The sequence below is a fragment of the Thunnus thynnus genome, chromosome 19 (genome assembly GCF_963924715.1).
Source record: "Thunnus thynnus chromosome 19, fThuThy2.1, whole genome shotgun sequence".
In the NCBI taxonomy this organism is placed as follows: domain Eukaryota; kingdom Metazoa; phylum Chordata; class Actinopteri; order Scombriformes; family Scombridae; genus Thunnus; species Thunnus thynnus.
In genome coordinates, this window is record NC_089535.1 from 25362315 (window position 1) to 25381977 (window position 19663).

The 19663-nt window shown below is 40.6% G+C and overlaps 2 protein-coding genes and 1 long non-coding RNA gene across 5 annotated transcripts in view; 2 read left to right on the plus strand and 1 right to left on the minus strand.

Annotated features, from left to right (window-relative positions):
• Positions 1-661: 661 nt before the first annotated feature.
• LOC137171308 (uncharacterized) lies at positions 662-5178 on the plus strand. The gene is made up of 3 exons (XR_010924742.1): positions 662-749; positions 4560-4617; positions 5092-5178. It is a non-coding gene; the product is annotated as an uncharacterized lncRNA (long non-coding RNA).
• On the minus strand, positions 2739-13288 carry spp1 (secreted phosphoprotein 1). 2 transcript variants are annotated; one of them, XM_067575255.1, is made up of 8 exons: positions 11533-13288; positions 8307-8378; positions 8072-8116; positions 7932-7964; positions 7437-7499; positions 7191-7283; positions 6141-6476; positions 2739-5464 (listed from the first exon to the last, which is right to left on the minus strand). In XM_067575255.1, exons 2-8 carry the CDS (start codon positions 8358-8360, stop codon positions 4982-4984), a joined length of 1107 nt encoding a protein of 368 aa, XP_067431356.1. In that variant the 5' UTR covers positions 8361-8378; positions 11533-13288; the 3' UTR covers positions 2739-4981. The 2 variants fall into 2 exon arrangements, with proteins under 2 accessions (XP_067431356.1, XP_067431355.1); XM_067575254.1 differs by having other exon boundaries at positions 7191-7286; positions 11533-13286.
• Positions 5418-19663, plus strand: part of sh3bp2 (SH3-domain binding protein 2) — a 94996-nt gene continuing 80750 nt past the window's right edge. The window contains exon 1 of one of the 2 annotated variants that reach the window (XM_067575250.1): positions 5418-5494. The gene's annotated coding sequence lies outside the window, so the exon portion shown is untranslated. Of the gene's footprint in view, positions 5495-6400; positions 6519-19663 lie in introns of those variants that run through there. The other variant, XM_067575252.1, reaches the window with a different exon arrangement.

The following is a 19663-nucleotide window of genomic DNA, read 5'->3' on the forward strand; positions in this document are numbered from 1 at the left end:
TCATGGATGTATAAAGAGAACTGGATACAGCGTCGGAGGAAGGGCCCCGTTCATTCCTATGAATGTTGCTCAGTGGCGCATGAAGCAATAACAAATCGACTTCCTGGTATGAAAGTACCCGGATCTTCCGCATTGTGCGGCCCATAGAGCATGCGCACTAGTGACTTTCGCTGGCCGAGTCGGCTACTTCCGGTTTAGCCCTCCGGCTAACTTGAATGAGGATAACACAATTCAATCATGCGGCTCTTCTAGGCTTTTGAAATGTGATCGGACCGAATGGATTTAATTCTGATAGTGAGACAAGTCATTTCGCGGGGGTTGTGACACTCAGAAAAAAATATCCGCTGATTTACAGACGTCTCTTTCACAATGTAAGTCTATGGGAAAAAGTCTTTTTGAGCCAGTGTGCATCATGTGACGTTGTAATTACACGGTTTCGGAACTCGCGGGCGGGGCCAGCGGGGGAAACATTACTGTCGCTGCCCGATTTGCATCACGCATGCGCGTAATCTTTGACAGCTACGTACGGCAACTCCATTAGGACAAACAACATTAGAGTTGAGTTTAACAGTTTCTGTCACTGCCCGGTACCTGACGTTGCATCAGTACTACTACATCCACAAGAATGAAAACTTTCGAGTATTATCAACTTTTGAGAGATTACATCTCTAATGGTGTATTTCACCCCAGTCTTTCCAGGATGGAGCGAAGTGAAATGCACCGTGCCGCTTCCAACTTTATAATTAAAGGTAACTTAAGCTCATTCGGCTAGTATGCACAGTAGGTTAAGTTAACATTTTCCCGGGCAAATTAGTATATGGTGACCAGAGTTGTCCCGGTTTCGAGTTGGGTGTCCCGAGTCCCGACATATATCTGTAAAACCCTAAAATGTCCCAGTTTTCAACATTCAGTACCAAATTGTCCTGGCTTTTACCAAAATTAAAATAATAATTATATTACTATACTCTACTTTCAGCGCTTACATAGACGTGTATCATGATCTGTCCGACTCATCAACATTATCTCACCTAATGTAAGTTAACCCAATATGAAAACATAAACAATGCATCACGCGTCTGAATTCAACACTGATTTGTCTGTAGGCGTGTCAGTCATTTAATTTGTTGTTGTCAAGGCTGTTGCTACGACGCTTGCAGCTCTTTTTGAATGAAACTGTCAGTATGCTAACGGTTAGCCGTCATGCTGAAGAGAGAGTCGGTCTTTTCTAAAATATGTCACCCTACGTTAGTAGTAAGGTTATTGGTTGCAAAGCTCTTATTTGTGTGTAGATGGCCGAGTGCTTCAGATCACACCTAACATCCTCTGTTCTGTATTGAACTACAACTCTTTATTTATTTTTATTACAAAGTAATTTCCTGATCATTTGAGAGGTCTTAATAGCTTTTTTGTTCGTTGTTATCTTGGAAATACAGACAATTTGCAAAATATATGTTTACATATATATGTTTAATTATGTTTACACTCGCATATGCACCACGCGGATCGGGCAGTGACAAACTCAACTCTAATGTTGTTTGTCCAAGTGGTGTTGCCGTACTTAGCTGTCCAGGATGGTGGACCTACTCGCACATGCGTGATGCAAATCGGGCAGCGACAATTATGCGCCAGGCGAGCAACTTCTGTAGGTCTGAATGGACGCCATTTTTTGTCCGGTATCCAGCTCTTTTAATACATCCATGATGCTACCGCTCCGGACGGCCGCTCACTTTCAGGTTCCCCGCCCAGCGCCACCTGTGCGCCTCATGTCGATGACAGCACAACGCAGCCAACTGCCTCAGCCCTCTGGCAGGGACAGGTCGTATGTCCCCCTGTGGCTGCCCCCTCCCTGTCTGATCTGTGTTGTGTTTTTTTGTCTTTTCTCTCATCCCCTCTCTTCACCCCTCGACCTTCATCCCTCACTCCTCGATCCTCATCCCTTCATCCCTCATCCCTTCACCCCTCGACCCTCATCCCTTCATCCCTCACTCCTCGACCCTTGACCCTCATGCCTTCATCCCACACCCCTCGACCCTCATCTCTTCATCCCTCACCCTTCAACCCTCAACCCTCAACTCTCATCCCTTCATCCCTCCCTCGATCCGTCTTTTATGAATTATCCTGGCTCTCCTCCGTCGATATTATTTGTTTACAGCACCCCTTTTCGCTTCCTCCTGCCGCAGCTATTATAGCTCCCTCAACTCACCTGCTTCTTTTCATTCATTCAACCTTTATTTACATCTCGAGGTATCATTGAGGGCATGCCCTCATTTTCAGTGACATTGAGTGAATGTATCAACTGCAATTTTCATTGCAATCCCTTCATATCGATTAATTGCTTCAGGGAGCCTGGTTTTCCTCATCATTAGTTGACACGTAAGGAAGCCACAGAGCTCCCTCCTTTCTAACTCCCTCTGTTTTGTATTTGTTTTCGTTTTCATCTCATCCCTGTGTCCGCAGGCTGCACAATCGACCCCTGCACATACATCCCCTCATCCTGGCATCCTTCACTCTTCCCTTCCTTCAGCTGCAGCTACCTCAGTGCTTTCGGCTCCACCCGCCCCCGCAGCTCTTTTCTTCTCTTTCTTCCCATAGCCAGTACTGGTCCTGCTGTTACCTCAGCCGCAGTTGCACCAAGCCACGGTGCTCCCTCTACTGGACCCATTTCCTCCTGTTCTATCCCTGTTTCTGGGACAACTGCACTACCCAATCCCACGACATCCTGCCGTGCTCAGACACAGCCCGCCCGCCCGCTCTCTATGAACCATACCACATCATCTTCGCAGCTCTTCTTTGGGGGCATGAGCGGTCTTCCACTCATCCTCGTTCATACAGCCTACTACATCATCATCGATCATAATAAACTAGAAATTTAAATCCTTGGCACCAGACTCAGATTCCCACCTGAAAGCTGGTCCCTCCATTTTCAGCTTCCATGCCTCCCACAGCCTTTCCTTCCCTTCACTCAACGTCCTGACCCTTTCCTATTTCACAACCTTCGCCCGTTCCATTCTCAAGATTAAATCTTCCACCATACACGTCTACGCCAGCCGAACTAACATCTCCATAAAACTGTCTTCAGGGGTACCATACCTAGTCGGACCAACCTTCAGCTCCCATTCATACCCCGGCAATCGACCCCCTTCATCCCTCTCCTCGACCCCCATCCAGCCCACCATACACTATCCTCATCCGATCCTGAACCCTCTCGACAATCCAAATAAAACTACTTTTTATACCGTTCTAATGGCGCAGTCTTTGTTAGTGAAATCTGAGGCAACTGGAAATTCACTTTGGATAATCTGCTGTTACTGGTGAATGGGGCCGTTTTCGCTCAAGAAGTTATGCACCGTTATGCTTATGCACCGGCTGTGCAGCTGGGAGGTCCCCGGTCAGAAGGAGAGCATTTGCCGGGCAGCACTTCACCAAAAAGCACATTGTGAAAGCCTTTTGCTCCAAGGGCGACGGCCTCAATGAAGCCACCAGGGACTTTTCAGCAGAGAAGTAACATTAAATGCACTGAACTCCATTGAAAAAAACAGTAATTTAACATACAATAACAATGATTGGTGATGGTTCACTTGTTAACTAGTTATTTAAGTTTTACCTACAATGTGCCGAATTAAACAGTGATTCCTAACGTTACTTTATTTTTAAAATATCATCCATGTTGCTTGCCTTACACCTACAAACAAGGCCTATTTTAAATTGTGTGTTTTTATACAGGAGTTTGCTATGAGTGTTAACTCAGAGGCTGTTCAATTTGGGCCGTGCTCTCAGCGCCTTCAGCAGACACGTCCCCAGCATTTCAGAGCAGAGAATACTGCTTATTTTTCCGCAATTTTGAAGCCTAATTTTATATACTTGGCAATTTTTTTAATCACTCAAATTTGGTTGGGTGGTTAATTACACATTTTTCTGTGGTGTTACAAACTCAGAACACATATTTTTTACTGCTTTACACGGCCTTTAATTCTTTTTAATCTGGCCCAGCTCTGTGTATCACAGTTTTGACTCTTATGCTTTGCTTTTTCAGATATTTCTGTATCTGTCTTCTCAGCCTGTCTGTCTTGAACATGCAAACAAATGTAAACAACCAGTATCTTGTTTTATGTAAAATGACTTTATTAATACTTTAGAAATGGTACAATATGATACATTACAGTAAACAACATGGGACAAACAACATGTAGTGTAGGTAGGGACTGTGCAAACGAACAGGACTATGTTTTGTGTGTTTATGTGTTCATCTCCACTTGATTGAATCCTGTATTAGAGGATGAGTTTCCCTATGTCTACATCCTTTTATCTACACCAGCAAATTTGATACTGGCAAGCAACAAAGCTAAGCCACACAGGCAGCAAATGTATGGCTTAATGTCAAGTTTAAATTTTATTATGCTTGAATGGTTACACATATTTAAATTAAACTGTGCATATTCTCTCTTGTTTAATAAGCACAAAAAGAATGTAAGTTTGCATATTGCTGTTAATATTTAATGATTGAATGCAGTGTTGTGCTGGTGTAGATATCAGGACTTTGTTTCTTTGTTCTTTTCCAGTTTTGACCTTTGACCCTGCAGTAACAGAGGTGAGAGAGGAGCAGGCAAAGGTCACGAGGTCAGTCAACCCTCTGTTGCAGGTAGCAATCATCAGTTTCAACATCAACCACTTTCCCCTGCAGGGCCAAAAATGACATTTACCAGGGCGACTAGACCACAGGATGCAAAGAGTTATTGGTTTATTTAAATACAACCCAGCAGAAAAAGTATTTCTACTCATAAGATGCACAAATAAACACAGAAATATTGGCTGAACACATTAAAATCAGTAACTGTGATAGTTGATTGAGCCTTGGTTATCCCTGTTTGCCCCTGCAATGGAAGGTGGCTCAGGAGGGGACTTTTGCACCTGAATGCAGCGTGCACTCTTTATGTGAATCTCTGACACCACCATCCACTCCATTTTTCTGGATGAGCAGTGCTTATTTGGCAGTGATGACGGCCGGCATGTCAGTAGTGGTGTCAGGTGTCACCTTGTCCTCATCTGAGTCACTCTCAGCACTGTCACTCTCATCTGATTCGCTGTCAGCAGCTCCGGGTGTGGCAGTGGCCTCCTCGCTGCTTTCCTCATCCTCGGACTCCTGGCTGGCGCTGGTGCTGTCACTGGCGGTGCTGGCGCTCTCCTCCTCCTCCTCTTCCTCTGGAGCGCTGGAGCTTTCACTCTCACTGGTGGTGGCGTCACTGGTGCTACCGTCACTGGAGCTACCGTCGCTGGAGCTACCGTCGCTGGAGCTACCGTCAGTGGTGCTAGCGTCGGTGGTGCTAGCGTCGCTGGTGCTAGTGCTCTCATCTGGGAAGGAGGCCTGGCGGTAGCTGACGTCCTGGTCCTGAGAGGCGTCCAGGCCCTGGTGTTCTACCTCAGGGGTGCTAGTGTCTTCCTCCAGATCTGTGTGGACCTGAAGAGCCTGGAGATGAGACAGAGGAGACATAGCAAGGTTAGTGAGTTTGGTGCATCTGTAAATCCACAGTGCATACACAACTGCAGTTGAAACATTAACACATTGTCTATTTTAATTGTATTTTTTGGCAGTTATAACTTAAGCTGAAACTCTTTAGGGAAATGACTTTGCACCTGAAGTTGAGGCACTGAAAGAAGTTGAGGTGGAAGTTAAAATACAACGGAAGTATCAGCTGAAGTGGAAGTGACGGTGAAGTAAAAGTTTTTCCAAACACTAAATGGTGATTAAGTAAAATTGCTGAAAAGAGCTGAAATGTCACAAGTGTATGTGAGTAAAGGAGCTGAACATATCACTTGTCATGTAAGTCCTGAAATGAGTTAATGTTAGATCAAGTGAACAAACCGAGTTGAAGTGTCAGCTGAAGTACAAGCACTGAAAGCAGTTTCACATGAAATACAAGTGCTAAAAGGAGTTAAATGTAACACAGGAATCCACTTGTCTAGATTTTTTGTAAAGTTTTAGCTACATTTTTAAGATAAAAATCCCAATTAGCCGAGATCCCAATAAAAACACTAGTAATTTCTAAAAGGAGCACATTCTACAGCAACCTAATGCCAAATGGGATTTCATTTGGACTCTATTGAAGACCTAACTCTCTCAGAAGGCTCAAATTGACTTGTACCTTGTACACTGTCAGTGTCTTCTCCACCTCGTTGCCGTCAGTCATGTCGTAGGCCATCTTCTTTCCTGTGCCAAGAAATTCGTAGGACTTGTAAGGAGCAGGAACCTTATGGTAGGATTTGTCCTCCACATAGATGATGGACTTGTAGTCGCTGGGGTAACCTCCCATGCTGTCGCCGCGGCCTGAGTCGGTGACGATGGTAGGCACGATGGGCTCAACGGTGGTTTCAGCCACGGGCTCCTCTGTGACCATCACAGGGGTGACTGTCACAGTAGCAGGGGTGGAGGACTCGCCCGACTCTGAGCTGTGGCTGGAGTCATCGTCCTCCTCGGTTTCCTGGAGACACAGAGGTGGAGGGTGTGAGCTGTCTGAGGTTTGGTAGGTAAAAATGTGTTTTGGTGTTTGGAGCGTCCAGGCAGATAGCCAGACTAAGAATTCCCCCCCTGAAATTCGTGTCACCAGCTAAGTAGCTCACATCTTGGTAAATCCTATTAGCTGACTTTGCCTTTTTCTAAACATTTTACAAGCTTTTAAATGGCTCAAAGGTCAGCTGAACCAGCTAGATACTGTCAGGCTGAGTTTGCTTCATTGTTACTATTCCTGTCTGAAGTTGGAACTTAGTAGTGGTTCTGGATTGTGTTGGTGCAACAACAGTGTCTGGGGCATTTCTGGTCTCACAGTAATACCCACCTCCCACAGTGAGTTGGACACAGACCTACAGACCATTATACAGGCATGTAAATGATGTGTTTCCACTCCCACACATGCTATACACACCCAAAGAAACTAAATTACAAGCAAAGCCTTTCTGGTTCTCAGAAGCAGCCCACCATTGCACATGATGTTTCTTGGGAAACAAGAATATTTCTTTAATCAATCAAATTTTAAGGTTTCCAGCACTGCTCAGTCAGCTTTTCATGCTGCTGTCAGCTTTTAATGTTCAGGATTTAAGAACTGAGGCTTATTATTATTCTTGTAGTATAAAATGTAGAGCATCACCCCCACACTGTATATGTAGCGAGGTTTGCTATTTCTAAGGTTTTTACTCACACTCTCCTCTGCTTCATCATCATCATCGCTGTCTTCACTGTCCTGGCTGTCGTCAGAGACTGTATCAGAGGATGTAGTTGGATCTGCTGTGGCCTGCTACAAAATCACCAAAACCACACAGTCATAAACATCACCTGCAGTCAGTTGTAGTCTGCAAACATACGACTCTAATCTGACTGTTTAACAAGAACAGTCTTAATAAATTTTGATTGATCATATTTAAATGATTGATTTAACATTTCTTACCGCATCCTCATCTGAACTCGCCGTGCTCTCGTCTGAGCTGGCGGGAGTGGCTGCTACATAAATCTGCAATATCACAGAGACGCAATAAATTTGATTAATCCTCTTTTTACCTGTCACTGCTTTTTTATAATTGCTTCTACATTCATGCCTCAGGCAGTCATTCAGTATGAATTAGTGGTTGACTCTCATTCTTAGCATTACAAAATGAATCAGTAACAAAACTGGACAAAACATATGTTCATGAAGGAAGTTTGAATTTGTATTTATTAGAGAAGAGCTGTCATCATTTTAGTCAACTCATGACCAGATTAACCCGCTATTATTCCTAAATGGAAGAAATGCAAGAAAAGACACAGAAGAGAAGAGAAGTGAACAGAGGAAAGAAAAAGGAGGATAAATGAAAGTGAAACATGACAAGAGAAGAGGAGAACAGATTGAACCAAACTGGGGAATATGAAAAAAAGAATAAAAGGATGAAGTAAAACAACATTTTACCTCTGCAGGTGCAACAGGAACCTCTGCTTTCACCTGTGAACACAAGACCATCATCAGTCAATGTGGATCTCTCTCTCTCACTCTCTTTCTATCTCTCTGTCTCTCTCTCTGTCTCTCTCACTTTCTCTCCAGATACTCACCACTTCTTCAGAGCTAGCCGAACTGCTGACAGAAACTTGTTTCGCCTAAAAAGCAAGCAAACATACATACAAAATGAATAGAAAACTAAGCAAACCAAGGAAATGAACCAAAACTCAAAATGGAATTGAAACAAACGTCAAAAATGTAAAGTGACCCAAGAACAGAGCTGCTGTTCTCAGTTCAGGAAAATAAATCTCTATGACAATTTAACTTGACAAAGACACAATGACTTACCGGCCGGCAGAGAACTGTGGCGAAGAGCAGAACAAAAACAACGGCCACCTTCATCGTGTCACAGTTTGGTGTCTGGAGGAGAGAAAAACAGAAACATGCAGGTTGAAGTCACACAATAAATCATAACCACGTAACACAATGAAACAATAAAACAAAATCATCAAACACAGAGCAAACGATACCAAAATACTCATCGGAGGCCATAATTTTACAGGAAACACAATGACATGTCAAACTGAAAACTAAAAATGGAGGATGGTCACATGACGGGCACTTCCTGGGGCCTTGGCATGTCAGAGGAAGTCATTACGTCCTTAATTACAGGCTGAAAGGAGTGGTTATGTTTCCCTGATTCCTCTTTTTCGATACAGTCAAACATTTTCTCTGTCATCACAGCAAGGAAATCACATCGTTTTTGAGTGTGGTTTGTTAAACTATGAAACATGATTTTTCTGGCTGATTCTGGTCCAAAGGTCATGACAAAATAACAGGTATGATTTAGAGAGAAGTGAAATTAGTCTGTGAGTGTTCGGTTGAACAGATTTAAAGGAGAAAACCAGTATTGGTTATTTACAGCACCACTGTCCAGTCCAGTTTAAATTTCCATCAATCTGCAAAGCACTCTGCATTCTGAAAATCCTAGTTTAGAATGACCTGTTGTCGTGCAAACATGTCCTGAAATAAAATTCATTAAAGTTCACGGCGAAAAATTACTAAACACTACAAAAGCTGACTTGACATTGCACCTTTTTAGATGTACTGCACTTTTGCAGATATATCAGGCTTTGAATACACGGACAAAACTACTTCGATTTGTTGTTGGTTTTGATCTTTTGGACTAGTGGATGTTTTTCACTTTTGCTTGGAAAATGAGATTTGGGGATTCAAATAGATAGTTTACGAACATTATTCTTTGTTCAGATGATGAGCAGATGAATAATTTACTGTAATACTGTTATTTCAGTGAGTATCAGAAACTAAAACAATGAGAGGCAGTAGCAACAGTAACTTATACTTAACGTACACATCACTATTTTCACTATAGGTATTAAACCTTGTTAACTGCAACTTTAATTATGATTTCTTTTTTTCCTCATCTGATAGATTCTTGTACTGTGGCAGAGATTTTGGCTTATCATTATAACTTTTCATAGAACATCCTACGCGCCTGTTTTCAGTTACATTGCAGTTTGTGCTGTGGGCGGAGCAGTTTCTCTGCTTCTATCTGTAATGATGGACTCTTCCTATACTATGTAATTCACCAAGTTATAACTGCAAGGCTTGGAAAGCCACAGTGCAGCAGAAACATGACAGACGCCCATATGACTATATGTGTGTGTATTTCTGTACATCTATCTTTGTAAGAACCAGTTTCAGTTTCAGACCTTGAGAGTGCCAAACATTTTGTTTGGTCCTCACTTTGAAAAAAAGGCTGTTTGAGGGATAAGATTTGGTTTTCAAGTTAAGGTTGCACTAAGGTGTAAATAAAGGTTAGGGGAAGGACTGGGGTTTGATTAGAATAGTTTGACATTTGGGTATTCGCTTTCTTATCGAGAGTTAAATGAGAAGAAAAATACCACTCTCATATCTGTGCGCTAAATGTGAAGCTTAAGCCAGCGGCCAGTTAGCTTAGCCTAGCATAATACTGAGAACAGCCAGCCAGGGTCTGTCCAAAATCTTTCTTTTGGAAACTAGACACACACAAAAAAAGAACCTGAACCTCTTTTAAACTCCCTTCAACTCTTCAGTTTGACTGAACTCGTAGTTAATTGCTCTGTGAGTGTGTTTATTCAGTGTGGTTAGTTTGGGCTGGCCATGGTCATGTGACACATTCTCGAGACGTTAGTCCTGCTGCCCACTGCTTCCTCTTCCTGCCCTGTTGTCACTGTGACACTAATCAACCAATCACACACACAGCTGCACCGGCTTCACCTCCAACCAATCACAGGCAGACTCCCACCACCACAGCATCTTAAAAAAGATCTCTTAATTAACTGTAAACTGCAGAGCTTTAATGCCTGATATCCAAACCCTCCTGTGGCTCCACAAGTTTAATGTGCATTTGCTTGACACTGACATTTAAATCATGATAATGTTGCACAAGTGTATTAATCAGTCGAAATCAAGCTGGAGTTTGTTATAAAACTGTAATGAAATGCTAATGTTCCCACTGAGGTTCAGTGTTAAATAAACTTTTTTCAAGAATTTTCTAGGAATGAGTTTCAGCATCTGAAAACTGCACTGAATGAACAGATAAGTGCTAAAATCAAGACAAATGACACTTCTTAAAACATTTTCAAAGAATCGAATTTGTTTTAGATTTTACTTGAAAGAAATCACACTAAACTAGCAGTTCTTTCACTTGTTTTTTAAGAAAGTAAGACTTTTTAGACTTAATTACAATGAAGAAATATAATAATTTTGTTAAAAGACATTTTGCAGTGTTGCTGTGGACTACACTTTTAAAACTGCGGTTTGTTTTTGCTTACCTACTTTCACAGTGTTGCAAATAGAAAACCATAAAGAACACAAGCTACACTACATGGCCAAAAGTATAGGAACACCCAAACAAAATTGTCAAACCCATGGTCATTAATCTCCTGCTATAACAGCCTCCACTCTTCTTGGAAGGCTTTACACAAAATTTCAGAACCTAGCTGCAGGGATTTGCTCCCATACAGCCAAAAGAGAATCAGAGAGGCCACTGATGTTGGGAGATAAGGCCTGGCTGTTGGGCAGGGTTGAGGTCAGGGCTCTGTGCAGGCCAGTCAAGTTCTTCCACACTAAACTGGGAAAACCATTTCTTTATGTAACTGGTTTTGTGCATAGAAGAAAAGGAACTTCGTCAAACTGCTACAAAGTTGGAAAGACACTAATATCTAAAATATCATTGGTTGCTGCAGCATTAAGATTTCTCTTCATTGGAACAGAGGCCTTGCCCAAAATATGAAAAAAGCAGCACATTGGAAGTACACAAAAGTATGTGTACAGGTGTGTTTACACACTTTTGGCCATATAGTGTATTTCAAATGCATGCGTCAGACATCACACTGTTTCCAAATAGACTTCACAAGTTTACTCATGTTGACTTGTGTTCTCTAAGCTATAAAAATCTGCTTATACAAACATTAACCTGCAGTCCCACCTCTCATCACGCCACCAGTGCTGCATAAAAACTCTGCACACAGTAAATATACTATTCAAGTTATTATAAATTCATCCTGACCTTGTTTGCAGACGGAGAAAGCTTCAGGAGTTCGGCGGCTGCAGAGACGTTGAGTAGTACCAGACAGATGTGGTTTGTCTTCACTTAAGCTCAGTATGCTCCTGAGTTTCCCTGGATGTTGCTCAGTGCTCGATGATGCTGCTGCTGAGACCGGGGCTCCTGGTTGGTTTATAAACCCTCCAGCCTCTGGCAGCAGCCAATCAACTCGAAGCTCGTGATGTCATGAGGTTAACCGCTCCGTGGTCCACCTCTCCTCTCTCTCTCCCACTCTTCCTGTGGTTGATGCTGTGGTGGTGTGGGGGCAAACACAGACACACACACATAGACACATGCATACACACAATGCAAAGACAAATACATGGATAAAGGCATGCAGACACTTACAACCCAGACAGAAGCATGTGACTATTTTTTCTGCCTCTCTCTTTCACACACACACACACACACACACACACAGTTAAGTTAATTTAAGGACATGTAGTGACATGCTTTGGGAAAAAAACAGCAACGTATACGGCCGGGTGGTATGACAGTGATTCAGCTTCCTCACAGACAGAAGAAACACATCTGACTGAGGTCTCACTGGATAATTGAGAATTTGTCTGTAATACCAGACTGATTTGTCTTAAACAAGTGGAGTGGAGGCATGTCTTTTTAGTTTTTTTCTCTGTATGTGTGTGTGTGTGTGTGTATGTATAACTGTCTTTGTTAGAAATAGACCACATAAACAAAATGATAGAGCAGGGCAAAGGAACTAAAAAAAATAGCTATAAAACTATGCCATTAATCACAGACACATATGATTAGAGTACAGTTAACTGTACAATAACTTGATGATTTATAGAGACTGTTTCGAATATGCTCAAAGGTTTTGGGTCCGTTTCAACTAAGTTTTCAAACTGCATAAACTATGAATATTCTCTCTGGCTGGTAGCATGAATGAATGTGAAGTGATTCATTTGATTGCACTGCAGTGGCGTGTTTGTAATATTCAACTGTAATAAACATGGTTATTCATTATATTGTACATAATATATTCCAAAGAAATCTGACAATGAAGTGTAGTCTAATCCTACCTAATATAATTTTAAAGTGTATGTGCAAAAAAACAAAAATATTGATAATAAACGCCACAAAAAATAGCAATAATATATGGATGTATTATAAGAGCTGGATACAGGACCAAAAATGGTGCCCACTCAGTCCAATAAGAATTGCTCACCTGGCGCATCAGCCAAAAACGTTTCTAGCTTCAGGTTTGTTTCCGCATTGTGCGGCCCACTGAATATGCGCAGTAGTGTTTCTCCTGCTGGCTGGTTTCTTCCCGCTTGGCTTATAGACTTTACATTGTGGTGATGTCACAGACTTTAAAATTGCTTTTCTCGGCTAAAGGAAAGTTTTACAAATAAAAAGACCTTCATGGATCAAAAATTCATAATAGAAAGAATCATAATTGACCATGTTTGCAGTTCGAGGTGTCCTGTCAACAGTTTTACCAGCGTCTCTTTTATAATGGGGGTCTCTGGGGAAAATTTTTGGGCCACAGAGGGATTTTTCATTGCAATACCGCGAGTACTGGGAAAAATTTGCTGCAATGCTGGGCGGCAGCGACCTATCCAGCTCTTATTATACAGTTCCATGATTTTAGATCATGTGATGACTGTAGAATGAAGCTGGAAAGCTTCACTCTACAGCTACCATGGAAATTTGGGACCTTGATTGATCGTTCTATGGTAGATATAGTTAAAAAACGTGATTTGTGTAAAGCTGCCTGTAGACATTACTCTGTGTTCAACAGAATGTGATGCGAATTTTAGATGCGATGCAGTTACATACAAAGTCAATGAAGAGACACAATTAGATGCAAATCCACCGTTAGACACATTCGTGCTTGTTGAAAATGTTTCAACTTGAGTGAAAAATGTCCACATATCCCAGGGCTTTATGAATCTTCTTCGTACAGAGAGGAGAGGAAAAAGGATTGAAACTGAACACAAACGCACAGACACACTCCCACAGACAGGGTCAGTGTGTCCGTTGTTAGCTGGTTTACAGCTAATGTACAGGTAGTATTTTGGCTGTTTTGGGAGAAAAAACACAATCAGCCCAACAGTCAAACATGTGCAAATGACGCAACACAAAAAACTGTCTGAACACACTTTTAGCACTCATGGCTGGACCTATAACCCCCACAATCAAAACTTTGAAACAGTTCTACAGTTATCTAAAATGATAAATTTGATATGATACTGGTAACATAAATATTTAAATAGCTTAGCTATTATTATGTTATTATGCATTTGCATTTTGGTGTATTTGGACCAGGGGTGGGAACACGTACATTTTTTTCCAATATGAGTAATTTTTTTAGTTTAGATTGTAGGACCATATCTGTGGTTAGAGGGACTGAGCTGGGAAGGATGTGCAGCACGTCAGTATGATAAAGGCTAGAAATGGAAATGTGCTGACTAGTGAGGAGAGTGTGTTGAGATGGTGGAAGGAGTAATTTGAGGGGCTGATGAATGAAGAAAATGAGAGAGAGAAAGTTAGATGATGTGAAGATAGTAAATCAGGAAGTGTGGTGGATTAGCATTGAAGAGGATGGAGAGTGGTTGGTCCAGATGACATACTTGTGGAGGCATGGAGATGTTTAGGAGATATGGCAGCGGATTTCTTAACTAGATTGTTTAACACAATCTCAGAAAGGAGGAGCCTGAGGAGTGGAGAAGAAGTGTACTTTTCAAGAATAAGGGTGATGTGCAGAGCTGTTGATCAGCCACAGCAGGGAGTTATGGGAAAGAGTAGTGGAAGGTACATTGAGAGGATAGTCGATGATTAGTGAGCAGCAATATGGTTTCATGCAAGGAAAGAGCACTACAGATGTGATGTTTGCTTTGAGAATGTTGTAATGAGGAGTGCGGAAGAGAGGTGAAGAAGAGAGTGCAGGCAAGGTGGAGAAGAGTGTCAGGAGTGATCTGCGACAGAAGGGTACCAGCAAGAGTGAAAGGCAAGGTTTACAAGACAGTAGTGAGACCAGCTATGTAGTATGGTTTGGAGACAAAGCGAGAGAGGGGAGGTTGAGATGGTTTGGACATGTGTGGAGGAGAGATGCTGGTAATACTGGAAGAAGGATGCTGAAGATGGAGTTACCAGGAAAGAGGAAAAGAAGAAGGCCAAAGAGGAGGTTTATTGATATGGTTAGAGAAGACATGCATGCAGTTGGTGCAAAAGAATAGAAGATGTATATATTACATTTATTTAAACTCAAAATCATTGAGGGCTGGCCCTCATTTACAATGATGTCGAGTATAAAAAAGATATAAATGATAAAAGATACAAGATAAAAGAAAAGAATCAATTAAAACAAGTATATAAGTACAGCTAATAAAAGACACAAGATATAAAACAAATCAAAACAAGTGCAAAAGGCAGTAAAGTGGTTAGTGATAATAGATTGAAAATGTCCAAGGGTTACTAAATTATCAATTTTTAAGGTGCTCTGCCAAGAGTTCCAGGCAGTCGAAGCATAAAAATAAGAAGCAGATCTTCTAAGTTCAGTACAAACTCTAGGGACTTGTAGTGAAAGCCAGTCAGACCAAATGTGATGTGGTCCAGAGGACCAATCTAGCATAGATGTGATATAAGATGGTAACTTCCGAATGAGGGCCTTGTTGATAAATAAATACATATGCATATCACATCTCTCAAACAGACTCAACTTTTTCATACAACCTAAGAGCAGAATGGTAAACAGCATCCAAGGGCATCCGAGGCATGCCTATAAATAGTTGGGATAATGGTTAGTGTGAGGTAACATTAACCTTTTGACAGGGTTAGTGTGAGGTAACAGTAACATAGCGTTACCAGCTGAGCTGAGCTAACATTATCCTCATGCCACACACACTGGTTTTAGCTCGCTACACTACACAAAAACTAGTCTAACGTTGTTTTCTGAAATTTAAATTTTATGACACAATGAAAATTATGCAAATTACTGTATAGCTGAATTTGTGCTTTATATTTTTGGCTACAAATAGCCTGTAACAGTTTCATCTGAATGGCAGTAACATTTAGGTTGTTAGCTAATGTTTGTTTTTTTTTCTGGGCACAATTTTAGGTGGCCGTCTATATTGCCTATAGGAAGGGATGGGTGAAACAATTGATTCACATAAGAATCGCGATTCTTCTACAATTCTGAATCAATTCACACATGTCAAAATCAATTTTCTAAATGTTAGTTAATAACATTATGTTGATGAAACGCAAAAGGCAGAACCCAACTACGAGGGCAGTGCAGCACCCAGTGTACAGCGCACAGTTATGTTGTAGTTCATCTTAAAAAAGGCAAACAGTTGGGCACAATTTCTTTTATTTAATGACTAAATAACTACCTTTGCGAAACGAACATGAAGTATATTGTGAATACTTTCTACACCATCACCTAGAGACTAAGAATTAACTAAGACTGACATAATGTTTTACTGTTTGTATGTTAAAACCTGTACTTCTCCCTGTGTGTACTACTTTGTACTTTGGCAATACTGTACTTCAATATGGTCATGCCAATAAAGCCTCATTGAACTGAATTTAATTGACTAACGATAGCAGAGCGGAGCCGCGAACTCCAACAGTAACAGTAGACCAGCTGATGCGCACATCCTGCAGCACTTAACTTAAGCCAACTCTGGTGGGGTGAAGAAAATAACTCCACCAGTGAATGGTTTGGCACAAAGTATACTGGAGTAAGAGACTAAAAATTGTGTTTTCTATGCATTCAATTGAGAATCAGGTTTGAATCGAGAATCAATTCTGAATTGAATCAGACATCGGGAATCTGAATGGAATCCTGAGATTCCCAAAAGTTGCACCCGAGGGAGGAATCTTAACACGTAATTTTGAATCAGTGTGGATTACGTTTTTGTTTTTTTTTTAGGTAGAAGTGTAAGTTCTGTGAGACAGACGAAAGTCAGATGTCAGAAATGTTTTTTTAAGACAGATGAAGGAAATTGGGAAAATCCCGTCTGGTTGTCTAGTTAGTGGAAGCTAGCTGGAAAAGGAATTAATGAACACCCACATCTTATGCGTCAAATAAATGACTCAACCTATGATTTTTCCATTATGAGGAAAGTATGGTGTGTTACGCATTTTGTTTTTGAAGGCTAGATGAAAAGTCAGGAGAATACCAGAGTTATTATAAAAATTGTGCCAATCCATCCTTTAGATGTTGACATATTTCACAGGATAAGTGGAAACCTTTACCTGATGGTGACATAAAAGGAAAAGTCAAGGGATCAGTTAAGTTATTACAATCCAGCCTGTAGGGGACATAAAAATCTGGGACAATTTTTATGACAATCCATCTAAAGGGTTTTGAGACATTTCACTAAAAGCCAAAAATGTCAACCTGATGGTGGCGCTATAAGAGAAGCAAGGGGAACATCATTTGTTTTCATCCTCTGGGCAGTCCATGTTAAAGTCTAAAACCAAAGTGGTGGACCAACCAACTGTCCTACTACCTGGCCACTATCATAGCTAAAAATCTTTATATTTCTCCACTCTGTGGCTAAATAAGGTCATAACTCTGTCCTAATGTTTAACTCTCATTTTTAATAAAAAATTAAAAATGCAGGCGTGATTGTACTGTCACTAGTGATAATTTCTGCACATTTTTATAAAAATAAAAGATGCAAGTATATATTATAAATATGAAAATGAATCTTCTATTGAAGGTAATTGACTCTTCTAAAACAACACTCACATGCACATACTGTATGTACATTAATTTATTACAAACAATTAGAAGTTTGACAAAAAAATAAGGAAATAAAGTTCATCATCAGCGGTCTGAGTTACACATATGAAATGAATCTCTGCTACAGTTACTCTTTCCGGTTACAAAAAGACCTTAGCAAGGAAACTCTGCCCACTGAGTCACAAAGAGGGAATTTTGCAATATTAAGATAAACCAACTTGATCTGTCGTAACTCAGATCGCTGAAGCTTCAAATTAGCTTCAGTTGAACTTTAGAATGCATTTTTGTGGGTGTTTCCCAACATCTCTTACAATGAAATCACATTAAGAGAGGGTCTCTTCATAGCTTATTAATGTTATGTTGTAATAAATAACAGAATTTGAGTATTTATCCTCTGACAGAAATCTGTTCACCGTTTTGATTTATTACCTTTAGAAAGACTTTTTTACATCCTACTGACTATAATCTTAAGAAGACTGTGACGGCTGACTGAACATTATGAAAAAGAGTTAAAGTTAGTGTCAGGTGGGATGTATCCAGACAGGCATGCATTCCCTGAATTCTCATGAAATTTGGATTTTACACTCGCAGCATTGTTGAGACGACAGAATCATTAAACCTCATCGGCTCTTGCGGTGAAAATTCTCCCCGATACACCCTGCAATTACAGTAAAAGTGTCTGAGTCTGTGTGTGTTGATGTCTGACACACTGATGTACTGGCTGGGTACATATGTATACATGCAGACACGCACTCACATTGTTGATGTAGAGTTGTTTACTACAATGGGTGCGCTAACACACAATCATGCACAGACACAAAACTAGACACATGAACACGCATACCTACATATTTTCAGATAGATGGTCTAGACATAGACAAATAAACTAACAACTCCAATAAACAATATACCATCTTAATCTCTCACACATCTCAGAAACATAATGCTGGGTTATGTTTTTATTTTTACAACCAATATTTCTTCAATATTCACACAGATGTTTGGTTAAGCTTTGCCACAAAGGGACTCTCCAATCCAAACACCAAGAAATACAGCTGCTAAATTAAGTGTTTTACACAAAATATAAACTTAATTGTCATCACAAAGACAATCTGAGAAAAGCTAACTTGTTTTAGCAGTAGCTAGATGGGTTTTTTTAACATAAAACTTTTAAAGTGCACTGTTGCCTAAACCCACAAGAACTGATCTTCTGGGCACTCTTTAAAAGCAGAAACGAGCTGTAAACATGTTTAAGTTGATATGATGCACTTGTTGGCAAACAGTTGCCTGTTAACACATCCAGCAGATACACAGCAACATTATCGTTCATTTGGAGTCATGTTTCTGGTCAACTGATTAAGACTTAAGATTTACTCACCTTTTAGCTCTATTTTGCTCTCCACCAATTCCTAAGAAAAATATCTGGCACTTCAACAGCTAAATGCCAAACTACGCTACACCAGTTTGTCGCTAACTTTGTCTGTCTGCTGTTTGGTGCTAGGCAGGTGGCGTACAGTGGGTTTTTAAATACTTTCACTTTAATGTCACTGCAGCTGGAAAAAACACTGATGAGAGCTCAGAGACTCAACCAAAACAGTAAAGTTGTAAAACCAAAACAATTAGCCAACCAAAACAACATGCTAAAATACTTCTCAGAGGTGAGGACAGCTCAGCTGCAGAGTTGCGTGATAATTTTCCGTGAGTTCATCATTACGAGCGACACCTTTCACATACAAGTATTTGATCCGCCGTTGATATACAAACAAAGGGAGCTTTAACTCATCAGTGTGACTGTGTATCAGTGTATGCAAGTAGCTACTTAAGGATCGCTTCTCTGAAACTAATTGTGTGTTGAATCTGTTGAATCTCTCGTTTAGGTAAGTGTAAGAAGCCAAAAAATATGTTTTTTATACCTCCTGTGTAAACAGAAAGCTAAAAGAATATTGCAATGAAGTGCTTTCTTATTACATAACCACATGATGTAGCTGGATGTGGCTGAGACATTTCCAATATTGTTTAGAATTGTTTTGCCAACAATTTTGTGCTTTACAAGCATATTAAAATGTGTTTGCGGCTTATTTATGACTGATGAGGTAACAGATACTTTGTTTCTGTACTGCTCATTTTAATCACTGTACAGAGAACGCTGTCTTGTCTAAATAACACAAAAAACAAATAACACCTGCACTGGTGCACAAATGTACAGTTTTGTTCACCTGACCACATTCACTCACACACAGTCATACACATCAGTTTCTTTATGCATCTGATTCACTGATTAATGGATACACACCACACAAAAACAGACTCATTACAGTTAATCTGAACACACACAGAGACACACAAACACACTCATACTGACAATCTAATTACAGTAAC

Bases quoted from the DNA above. Each gene is read 5' to 3' on its own strand.
- spp1 (XM_067575254.1), bottom strand. From the start codon at position 8,360: ATGAAGGTGGCCGTTGTTTTTGTTCTGCTCTTCGCCACAGTTCTCTGC. The intron at 8,117-8,306 runs GTAAGTCATTGT...CTTGCTTTTTAG, and splicing joins CCACAGTTCTCTGCCGGCCG to GCGAAACAAGTTTCTGTCAG. The intron at 7,287-7,436 runs GTAAGAAATGTT...GTGATTTTGTAG, and splicing joins CGAGTTCAGATGAGGATGCG to CAGGCCACAGCAGATCCAAC.